General features: G+C 41.9%; 2 protein-coding genes across 5 annotated transcripts; both read right to left on the reverse strand.

Annotated features, from left to right (window-relative positions):
- Positions 1–4,127: 4,127 nt before the first annotated feature.
- gpr85 (G protein-coupled receptor 85) lies at positions 4,128–8,825 on the reverse strand. Of its 4 annotated transcripts, none has more exons than XM_084910361.1 (3): positions 8,538–8,825; positions 8,234–8,432; positions 4,128–7,195 (listed from the first exon to the last, which is right to left on the reverse strand). In XM_084910361.1, the coding sequence occupies exon 3, from the start codon at positions 7,042–7,044 to the stop codon at positions 5,911–5,913; it is 1,134 nt and encodes a 377-aa protein (XP_084766487.1). In that variant the 5' UTR covers positions 7,045–7,195; positions 8,234–8,432; positions 8,538–8,825; the 3' UTR covers positions 4,128–5,910. The 4 variants fall into 4 exon arrangements, with proteins under 4 accessions (XP_084766487.1, XP_084766486.1, XP_084766485.1 ...); XM_084910360.1 differs by having other exon boundaries at positions 4,128–7,212; XM_084910359.1 differs by lacking the exon at positions 8,234–8,432.
- Positions 8,826–10,293: 1,468 nt separating this feature from the next.
- Positions 10,294–11,068, reverse strand: LOC146369144 (small integral membrane protein 30). The gene has a single exon (XM_084911059.1). It carries the CDS (start codon positions 10,968–10,970, stop codon positions 10,782–10,784), a length of 189 nt encoding a protein of 62 aa, XP_084767185.1. The 5' UTR covers positions 10,971–11,068; the 3' UTR covers positions 10,294–10,781.
- Between the last annotated feature and the right edge of the window lie 676 nt (positions 11,069–11,744).

Here is an 11,744-nt window from a genome sequence, read left to right on the forward strand (position 1 = left end):
CTTGTCAGACATTAAATGCAGCAACATTTGCAACATTTACAGAACCTCACTATCATCCCCAGGAATCGAATGCATCATTATGTTCGGTTGTAGTAAACATTCTCGCATTTTTCAACTAACATCTTAGTCTTCATTAGCTTCATAACATCAAACAATATCATACATAAAGGGGTTTATAATATTAACCTTGAGCTTGATGTATGTTATTTCACATTCTGTAATTGCATTTGTCCAAATTAAAATACGTATTACTTACATTGCCCCCCGAATTTTGCATAGTATTCTGTCATTACGTCTAACAGCTTTAGAAAATGAAATTCATTTGAGAAAGAATAGATTCTGAAAGGATGGAGAGCATAACCAGGTTAAATTCTGACAGCCAAAAGAAAAGAATAAAACAAAAAACAGACAACAATAGTTACATTTTAGCTAACACCTACAGATGGAGACACAGTTGTGATCCTCATGTCATCATTCATTTGACCATTACCAATCGGCCATGGCACATTAGCCATGAAGCTGCAAGGCCAACAAAAACTACTGAAGCCCTCCACTATGAAGAATGTGAACCACATAGTATTCAGCAAAAAAACACATCCATTTGGCTTCACAGGCAGTTCAAACCTACTGATAGTGGATTGAACCGAGAGTGAGGGCAAATGCAAATGCCTGAAAATCTATAGCCACAAACCTAGCACAGTGTCACAAGGTCATTTAACCACACACATTCACAAACAGGCACATGTACACTGAGCAACAGTGGCGGTTTTTGATACGGGCGACACGGGCGGTTCCCCGGGGCGGCATCGTGGTGGGGGGGCGGCATCACGGGCATCGGCAAAAAAAAAAAAAATTGCTCATACTCATGTTGCCCCGACATCAGCCAGCGCATATTGGGAATGGTACAGGCACTGATCGGTTTTCTATCGCCCATTTCCTGGGAGTAAGGGCACCCTCCGTATGTGAGGTGCGCCTGCTGCTTGCGGCACAGGGAGGAGAGGGCGGGGTGGCGGGGGATTCACTGGTGGCTGGAGCAGCATCTAATAACCAACTCGCAAAATAAAACAAACACGAAAACACCAGACATTATGATAGAGAGGGATCAATAACAATTTAAAATTTGTATTTTATATTTTGATGATTTAATGTCTCACACACAACCCGTGGAAATGGGTTCATAATGTTGTAAATCCAAGCCCATTATGTATTCATGATTTGAATCCTGGGTTGTGTGAAATCCCAGAAATACACCTTAGACAAAGTGAATCTGTGAACTAAGGTGTAGGTCTATTAGGTTATATTGTGGCGATCCTCGAGTTGGGGGATTTGTGTTCATACTGGAGTCCAACATTAAAACCGATGGAAAATGGACAAGAAAAGTTCAAAGCCATCAGGTGCTCAGTTTAGAAAAAATAGAAAAGAAGAGGAGGAGAAACGAGCAAAAGATACAGGTAAGCAGATGTGTCATTGGATAATGGCAGGTCATCCTGAAACAATCAGAATCAGAATACTTTATTAATCCCTAAGGAAATAATGTGGATTACAGTTGCTCCAAGAAGAAATGGTAAATTGTTCATTTGTCCTGTTCTCATTGTATGATGAATTATGATGGCTGTTTGGTAGCCGTTTGCATACAATGCATACTATCCCTCTCTTCATGTGTGTGTGCGTGTGTTTCTCTGGTGAATTTCGACAACAGTTTTATGTTAATGTACAATCTTTAATATGTTTTATGTGTGTGTGTGTGTGGGAGGGGGGGGGGGGGGGCAGAGGGAGTGTTCGCCCAGGGTGCCAAACAGGCTAGGACCGCCACTGCTGAGCAAAATAATAATAATTTGACCAAACATCCCACGCAATACTCTGTAAATGGCATTTCACAAAACAAAATGAATTCCCTTGAGAAATTATGCAAAGCGTATTGAACCACTGTATCGCCGGCTCCGTTCTCAAGCGGTCACACAATCAAACAAATAAGAAGAAAAAGGTTGATGCCAAGACAGAAAGCAATTCTTCCTTTTTTCCTGAGTAGCCTGTCAGATGATTGAGTCATCCACTCCATTCCATTCGAGGCAGCTTTCCATATTTGAGTGCTTCTCGGCATGGACACTTGCTGCACTTTAATTAAGGTTTGCTATGCATTATACAAACAGAAAATGCTTAAGAGTGCAGAAAGGCTCACATTAGTTGAGCTTTTTCCCCCTCATTCAAAAAAAGTCTTTGCCAGTCAACAGATGGTATTTATTAAAATCATAGACAGCAAAAGAGGTCTATTGTGAGATTTTTTTTTTTTCTTTTAGTGCCCATTGGCAGTCCATTAAACAACTGAAACTGTGTGTGGAAATCCACTGAGATACAAGGAGAGAGGCATGGAATTAGGAATGTTTGTATTATTCATTGGCAGCCAAAATCCAATGCAGACGTCTTCTGATCATTAAATGAAAAGTATCTCCAGCAAAGTACTGTAATTGCCTCACAAAAATTATCTGCCTCCCCATCCCCCTCTTTCATGATCTAAACACAAGTGCACAGAACCAATTCCAGTCACATGGTAACGGCTTTGATTATGAACAATATGTTTCTTGATGTTTCTCGGGAGAGATGGTAGCTCAGAGGGAAAAGAGTTCAATGTGTGAGCTTGTCTGCCAGAATGAACCGCTTTCAAGCCAGCCACCTCTGCCTGTCATCTTCCCTCAGACACAGAGAGAAGCTGTCTGTCATCTTCCCTCAGACATAGGGAGAAGCAGAATTACTGGGGCACTCAAATGCACATGCCAGAAATTGGGCCAGTGCTCAGTAGTGACACTATTTGTGATTTGCATATGCTGAATGAAAAAAAAAAAAAAAAAAAACTAGACCAGTATTCCCTTTAATTTCACAATATCTGACTTGGCCCCTCTGGGGCCTAAGTGAAATGATCAATGTCCAAAATTAAACAGTAATTGCCAGCCCCATAATGAAAATGGACCCCTAATAGATATTTTTCATCAGCGGAACCTGCAGTCCAGGATGCAATTACCTGGAGTGTTTACAAGCCATTTCAGCACCATTTTTTGCATTTCCAGGCATCAAGGCTAAGGTCATTATTTAACGGAATGAGTTTTAGGTGGAAAAATATCCACATTGATGTCTGAATCACACAAAATTGGTAGTAACAAATATTGTATTATTCAGTTCATCAGTGTAGATGGAGACATTGCCAGCACATTGAAATTATAACCTTTGCAAGAGAAATACCACTCAATTTGAGAATAAATATATCTTTGCCTTGCTGTCTTTATTAGGTTTGCTTTGAAACTGTAATGTTAATTAGATTTTTTTAATAGTTTCCATTTGACTCTAGGAAAATACCCAGTCTATCTATCACAATCAATATACTAATTGATCTTTTTGTTTGTTACTGAATGATTATGAATACTTATTTAGAGGTGGCAAATTTCTTGCACATGCATATAAATTCAAAAGAAAATGTTAATATGCTCCATGTTCAGTGCTGCTGCAAATCAATGTGACCTTAAAACTGAGAGAAAGGGTCAAACTGCTATGTCATTTGTGACTGAAAGGCTCAGTATAAGGACATTCATTATCCCAGAGTGGTTTGCCATTACTCCATATGGGAGTTGCATATATTACATATGAAATTCAGTGGTATTCCTCTTTAACACAGAGTGAGAAAAAACTGCAAGGGTATGCGCCCAGAGTTACATCCATGGAGATTATCCCCATTAAATGTCAAAGACACTTCATATTCAGTGACAAGGTTTAGCATACAGCATATTCTCTTTTGGCAAGCTGTTCCAAGGACTCAAATGACAGAAAAGATCGGGTTTGAAGAGGCATACTTTAAATATTTTTTCATGTGTTTTGCTTATAAAAAGCATGACTATATACACATATAAAAACCTTTGTAGAAATAACCACAAATAATGTCTTAAATACAAATATGCACTTGAGCAGTGGCTTTAAAATGCTAACCAGTCAGATGCCTGATGGTATAAGATGAGGAATTACATTTTAGAGAAAGAAATGTACATTTTCTTTATTTTTTTCTTTATTTATTTTTTTTACTTCAGAATCTCTAAATCTGACCAGTCAACATTTCGCAACCCAATGACAGGGATAAATGCAAATTTTGCAAAATGGAAACTTTTTATTTTCAAAAAGCAACAGATTACACAGTTAACTTTCAGCAAATGCAATCCTAACTGAAACTGTACTCACATTCGGGACTTCAAAATGAAAAGACTCACATACTTACACACAATCTATCTATAATATACAAAAAGAATACATAATAAATATTAAAATGGCCACAAGAGAAAAAAGTAAGTCACTGAAAACAATCAGTAGAGAGCAAATGTAGGGAAAGTAGAAACAAGACGGTGTGCCTTAAATGTCTCTCTTTTTTTTTTCTTTTACATTTTTTACAAATTGTGCAAGATTTCATACTAAGGCTCTGGTCTTGAAGTGACTGTTGTCTGATCCACACATACACACACACAGAAACACACACAGAATCACACACTCTCCCTGTGCTCTGAGCACTCTGTGGGGTGTAGCAAACCATTGCAGAATAAAAATGGGCTGCTCAGTGTATGGCCTGTGATGCACATGGGAGTGGACCAGCTTTTAAAAATGAACATGCACTTCACGCTTATGTGAAAAATAGGAAGAAGAAAAAAAAAAACTCCCCTTGCACCTAAAGGGGGGAAAAAAGAAAAAAAAAGAAGAAGAAGAAGAAGAAGAAAACTTTTCAGGAGTGATTGAAAAATAAACCCCAGAAACATGACAATATCATAACCATTAAGGCAAGAACACCCGGAGTGGCATCAGCAATACTGTAACAATGTGATAGTGTTTAGGTACATGGATATGATGAAACATTTAACTACTTCTTCAATGTCTTTTTTAAGCACAAGGTTGTTTTCAAAAGCAACTTTTTTTTTAAATTCCAAACATCACTTCATCTTTTTTTCCTCTGTTTTTTTTTTGGTTTTTTGGGTTTTTTTTGTAAAATGTGTTAGGAAAATAACAATGCCAGACACTAGGGACATATGGATAAAACTACAAGAAATCATTTCTAGATTTTAAGTTGCAACTTCAAAACCACACATTGTAAATCCCCCATCATTAAGCCCCCCTGCCCGGTAAATGAAAGAGATATCACTTACATTAAAACCATTTTATCCTCTTGTGATGGTGTAATCCAACAGTTTTTGCTCTACTTACAGCGGTTGTGTAGTCTGTTGCAAATTAAAGCATTCATTGTTTAGTTTGGAGGGAGAGGGGGGGAGAAGGAAAAAACAACAAAAAAGTTGTCCTTGCAATGCAACTGTCGACCCCCCCAAAAAAAGCATCTTTACATCTTCTTTTTAGTGCAACTCTTAAAATGTAAAACATTTCCAGTGATTCCTTGAGAGGTATCATTTCTTTGTTTTGTGTTATTATTTTTTTTCTTTTTCTTTTCATACTTACGTATTTCACACCTCACAGAATAACGTGTCTTCAAAATATCCCAAGCAAGACGTCTTGTTTTCACTGTTTTGTCAAATCGCTCTCTCTTTTTTTTTCTTTCAACTTTTTGCATCTCTGCATTGGCATGGCCTTCCACAATGTCTGTTTACTAGAACATAAACACAGGAGGTGATCCATTCCCCCTGCGTTATTCCCATTCCCTTCAGCCTCCGTGTGTGATACGATTTAGATTCAATCGCCCCAGCACAGCCACGTGATTGGCAGTCCACCTTCAACCTCTGCAAAGAAGGGCCAGGAGAAGGAGGAACAGGAGGAAACTGGAGGATGAAGAGAAGGGAGATAGAAAGAGAGAGTACGCTGTACAATGGGAGCAAACCCAGATCAAGATCAATCAGGGCAATAGAGACATAGATGAGAAAAAAACCCACAGTAAAACCCTCATATAACACAGTAGGGTTCCCTTGGTAACCTGGATTTTCTGCAGTAGAGGAGTGTGGTGCTGAAGCAACGCCGAAGCTCTCTGTTAGAGAAGATGCAGATGAAAGGATTGACCCCAGCCTGGGCAAAGCTCATCCACACGGCTGCTGTCAGGTAGCCTCCAGGGACAACGGGGCCCCTTGCAAACACCCGCCAGTAGCAGGCAACCAGGTAGGGCCCCCACAGTGCCAGGAAGAAAAACGTCATGATGTAGAACATCCTACTAATCCTCTTCTCGGTTTTGAATTCATCCAATACCAGTAGACGCCTGCGGCCCGCTGCATTGCTGTTCTGCCGGATGCCCAGCAAAGTAGGCGGGGTGGGGCCTCTTCCAAATCCAGCCAGCCAATTAGCCGCCGCTTGCCCGCTGGCACCTGGGCCGTGGAAGGTCCAGTTCTGGCTGACGGCAGGCACGAACTGGACGGGCTTCATCTTTCGACGGTCGTGGACGAAAAAGATGAGCTTGAGGTAAACCAGTTGTGTGGCCAGGAGGATGAGCGCCAGCAGAAGCATGAAGCCCAGCGAATCATTTGCCCTGAAGGAACGGTGCTGGAATGTGCACTGGTCCTCCTCCCGGATAAAAGAGTACGTCCCTACATCTAGCACCGGAGGGAACGCCATAGCCACAGACAACGTCCACACCATGCAGATGACAGCCAAACACGTCCAGAAAGTCAGCCTCTTGGTGTAGAAACGATGGTGCGCGATGGCCAGGTAACGGGTGACACTGACACAGAACAGCATGAAAGCCGTGTGGAAACAGGAGAGCACACCCAGGAAGGCGATCACTTTGCAGGTCAACGTGCCGTAGGTCCAGGCAGACCCATTCTTGACTGAGGTGAAGACAAAAGGGAAGCAGATGGCGGAGCGCAGGATGTCAGAGGCGCACAGGTCCAACAGGAAATAGTAGGGCGCTCGGTGCAGGCTCTTGTCTTTGACCAGCAGGATGGAGATCAGGAGGTTTCCGACCACACCGACTCCAATGATAAAACCCAGAGAGGTCAGTTTGAGGAACGTGGTGAGAGGAGAGACATTCTGCAAGATGTTGTGGTCCCCTGCATGGCTATAGTTCGCCATAGATGGAGGAGGGATCATAAAGATAGCGGAATAGCTTCAGCCAAGTATCATGATCTAGAGGTGGCAGGGGGAGGCGTTAGATCCATTTGGCGGTGTGCTTTGAAGAGGTTTCCAGGCGTATAGGCAACCTCTCCTCTAAGGCATCCTTTGTTCCTTTGTCTCATCACACCTAAAAAAAAAAAATCCCTGAAAAATACGTTCATCCCATCAACATTCAGTCCCATACAAGAGTTAAATTACACCTGTACCATTTATACTCCCATGAACATAATTTTCCTTTGCCCTGACGATTATTTAATGATTTACTTTTTAGCATTTTGAGTGGCTCAGTGCAGAACTCTGCCTCAGCCTGAATACTTTGTCTACTGAGAATCACACAGACAGTAAGCGAGCTCGATCCGACTAAAGCATCAATGCGTTAGACTAACAGAATATTCTTTCACGTCGCTTAATGAACAAAAGCAGCACAAAGCCAAGAAAGCACAGTTGAGGCTTCATTAACAAACGACTGAGTTTTCTTCTTTTTTTCTGTCGTCTGTCGGAAATAAACGAGTGGCAAACACACACACACGCGCAAACAGATCTAGGCTTGGATTTTTTTTTCCTTTTTTTACATTTTCAGCGCACTGTGAAACATTAAGACAAATGCAGTCCAAAAATAAGCTCTTCTTGATCACACCCTACAGAACAGAGGAAGGCTCCCTGGATCGGTGGATGCCTCGAATAAACTCACCCCAACCTTTATGCGTTGTGGTAAATCGACTGGTAAAGGGTGCATACAGTACGCGATAAAGCGCCCCCCCCCCCCTTTTTTTTTTCTTTCTTGTCTGACTAAAGGTTAACTGGATTAACGGGTCTAACGTTAATAAGCGGTGTTCTCATTAGGGCGTCTATGGAGCCAGCCTCCATTTTTCCCCCAGATCATCCTTTATGTTACTAATTACAAAGAGTTAAGCGAACATAACGCGTAACACCCGCTCTGTGAGCCACATCGGCGTAATTCTTTTTGCAATGTGCGGATGCGTTAATCAGTAGGGCTGGGTTGAAAAAAGGATGGGTAAAAATGGCACTAACAAAGCCCGTTGGTAAAAAAAAATATTATGGCGAGCTCAATTCCATATATATATATTTTTTTTTGGTGGGGGAAAAATTGCATAACATATAGCGATGCTCCATTTCGTTAATAAGTGCGCTTGTGTCTACTTACGCATTTAAATGTGTCCTCCGTGAGTCGAGTGGTCTCTCTCTTTTTAAATGCGCGTTTGAATCCGATAGAATTTAGTTAAACACGGAGCAGAATTAAATAATTGCCTTTGCGTCCCAGTCGGCCGGATGAAGCACAACGGTGTAGCGGATCCGCATGTCCATTATACTAGAATAATTTCCAAGTCTCCGCTATGGTTTGGCTGGAATCGCATCCACCACACAAGACAAGGCCAAAAGAAAAAAAAGAGAAAAAAAGATGAGAGAACGAGAGAGACAGTCGACCATAAGATCAACCAAAACCCTACCTGTTGACAATCCAATTTCGTGTCCCTCCTGATCGCTATTTACATTGCACAAATCGTGCTTTTCGCCGTTTTAAAAAGCCTGCTTTGTTGCCTGCCCCCTTTTTTTTCTGCCTCCACCGTGAATATCCTACAGTAAACGGAACCCACTGCGCATGCGCCCTGCATCCCCTATTTGTGATCCAAGACGCGTCTTGTCTCTCGTTGCAGCAGCGGCGGCGGCGGTTAACAGCGTCTCTCTCTCACGGTAACATCTGCTCAGCGGTGCCTGCTGCTGCTGCTGGCCGGTAACGCGTTACAGCCACAACTACCCCCCCTCCTCTCCCCTCCCCCGCCAGGCGGGTTCCCCTGGTAACGCGCAGAGTAACGGATCGTCAAGTGTCTACTAAACTAGATTCTTTTTTTAAGGATTGATTCACATCAGCTTCTTTAGAATAAAACGTGTTTTTAACGTAAAAAAAATTAAAATGCGCCAGGGTTTTTTTTTCTTTTTTGTTTTTAATTCTTATTATTTTAATTTCAACCCAATTTGACCCCTTTCTGGATTCAGACCACAGCATTGCTTGATCCTGTTTGCAGACACAGTGCAGCTTTGCACTGGTCGTCATCCTCACTGAGGCAGCATGATAAATTCATAGGATATTTGATTTCTCAACCATGTATGGGGACATGTGATGCCATGAGAAGTCTTACAACTGAATATTGTGCACAGCTGGAGACTTACATACTTGCATGCTTCAAACATTACAAAAATCCTTGGTGTAGGAATCATGAATGAATAATTACCATAACATAAAGGAAGCATGTTGCTATTGGTAACTGATACAAACTCTGTATAATAGGGATATCTGTGGAGTGGGGGGAGTTTTTAACCCTTTATGGAGCAGTCACATTTCCTTAAACCACACATCACACGTGTGGTAACTTATCCACCATTACTACATGGACATATTTACATTAAGCTACAGGCAAAGTTTACTTCTTGCCTTTAAAAGAAATTAATGACATTTGCTAAAGGGCATTCATTTTTACAAGGTCCTATTTCACTGCATAATAAACTAATTTAATAACCTAATAATTTAAACTGTTGGCTGTATAGGGTGGTAAAGCTAGTTTACATCACTAGTTTATTCCAAAATGAATTTAATATATATATATACATAATGCTATATATTATTATAAGAGGTGTCATGGTGGTTAGCATTGTCACAACAAGAAGGTCCTGGGTAGAAAATGGACTGATGGTGTGACATACTACATAAACAATCAGCCTCATTTTATTTATAGTGTACATATCTTCATATATGAAAATTAAGGGGCAGTTTTCAACAGCATGCCACAGTTTTTCTTCATGATAAAGAAATCTGTCAGCATGACTCTTTGGACTTCCATTGTTACTGTTGACCCACTAAAATTTCTATAGTACATTTAATTACTTGGTGTCACATGGAAGGTCATTTGTGAGTTTTCTACAAGTAGGAAAAGCTGTAAAACTTCTAAAAAAAATACAACTATAAGTCCAAAATCTATGAAGATTGAAGCCTTTGCTGGGCCAACTCTGCTCCCCTGGGCCTTGTATTTGACATCCCTGCACTAAACTTTCAACACACTTCAAATATATGTTACAGCATGGAATGACAGGCACGCCAGAGCAGTAATACAGGCTGCAGACGACAGATTGCAATGTTTACTCTCCGATCTGCTAAACCCGGTTCATTTAGTGGAGGATCTGTTCAACCTGAATGCACACACACGAACATAAGTTGTTAAGTGTCGCGTTTATTCTACATGTTTAATTAGCAACAGTGACAAAACTGCAAAACACACTCCAATCATGTGACAATGCGCTTCCAACAGTGACAGTCACTATAAGCGCAACGCGTCAGGAAATCGCCTCGACAGATGGAAAATATGCGCGAAAATGTACATAGTGTGGGCATCTTAGGGAGCCTGCTACAGCTGCAGAAGTCTGTTCATAGTGAAGGCAACAGTGTTTTTGGTCATTAATAATAATCATGTCAGCAGTGCAATGAGCAACAGTTCCTGTTTGCTTCCTGGATGTTACGCTCCACCTTCTTCAACTCCGCGTGGTCCTCGTTGAACTTGCCGCATTAATCCCAGTAAGGCACGTTTCTTATCAGTCTTTAAGACACAAAGCCTGTGCCACAAAAGTCCACGGGTGATCACGCAAAATTGGTATTATAATGTGGTGGTTGGTAGCAGGTGGAGAATCCCGTCTCGTCAGCGTCACAGCTGTCCGTTCCGCCTCCGCGCGTACCAGCCGAGGCAGGCACAGAAACCCACCACCGCGAGGATGGTGCACAGCAGCAGGGCCAGACCGTCCCCGGCATCGTAAGCCTCTGCCGGGGGGATCAGGGAGAAAAACAACAGCCCGACCATCAACGCGGCGCTTGGAAGTTCAAGTTTGGGAGCCATGTTTCGCTTTTTCCGCGGTTGCAGTTGACTTTCCGGAAGCTGGAGTGCCTGCGTCAAAGTCAGATGACAGATTCGGAGCGGCCGGACTTCCTGGTGCGCTCAGCCAATTGCAGAACTGCTTAAACTTAGGCTGATGTTCCCTCCCCACTCCCTCATACCCGCGGAGATTCATGCAGTTGCACGAAAACATGATTCCAAAACTCGTTTTTTCTTTCTTCCTCTCTCTGTCAGAGAGGCAAACAGATCCCGAATTCTAAAACTCTTATAGTTATGCTGTAATTAGTGAATTTGCGACATTGTTCTCCTTATTAGTGATGATTAGGCTAACAGGTTGTCAGAAACAAAGTACCTTAGATCAATCTGAGGCTTGTTATTCTTCTTGAAGACAAGACACAAGCACATTGGATATCCATGCATGCTGATCATGGGAAAAACAAAACAATCCCACTGGAATCACATACAGAGAATTTAAACTTTCCTCATCCGTTTTCACTTTTTCACTCTGGGCTTCAAAAAATATTCCACACTTATCTCCAAGTCCAGCCTGGCTGCTTGATTTGCCTCACTACTCCCCCGATCTCCCTGAACATGTGAAATTGCTTCATATCGGCCGTGTTGCAGTGACTAAACGAGCCAGCATCTCAGCTCATGCTACAAATTGTTTGGCTTGTAAGAACCGTTGGAGGGGGGTGGGGGGGTTACAGGGTCCATAACCGTCTGTGTGTGCTCTCCCGAGGCACTCTGCCTGTAATTTAATTAGCGCACAGGAGCCAA

Source organism: Perissodus microlepis, chromosome 17 (genome assembly GCF_051167445.1).
Source record: "Perissodus microlepis isolate ML-2025 ecotype Zambia chromosome 17, ASM5116744v1, whole genome shotgun sequence".
Classification (NCBI taxonomy): Eukaryota; Metazoa; Chordata; class Actinopteri; order Cichliformes; family Cichlidae; genus Perissodus; species Perissodus microlepis.

Excerpts from the sequence above, each read along its gene's own strand:
- gpr85 (XM_084910359.1), bottom strand. The coding sequence starts at position 7,044 with ATGATCCCTCCTCCATCTATGGCGAACTATAGCCATGCAGGGGACCAC.
- LOC146369144 (XM_084911059.1), bottom strand. The coding sequence starts at position 10,970 with ATGGCTCCCAAACTTGAACTTCCAAGCGCCGCGTTGATGGTCGGGCTG.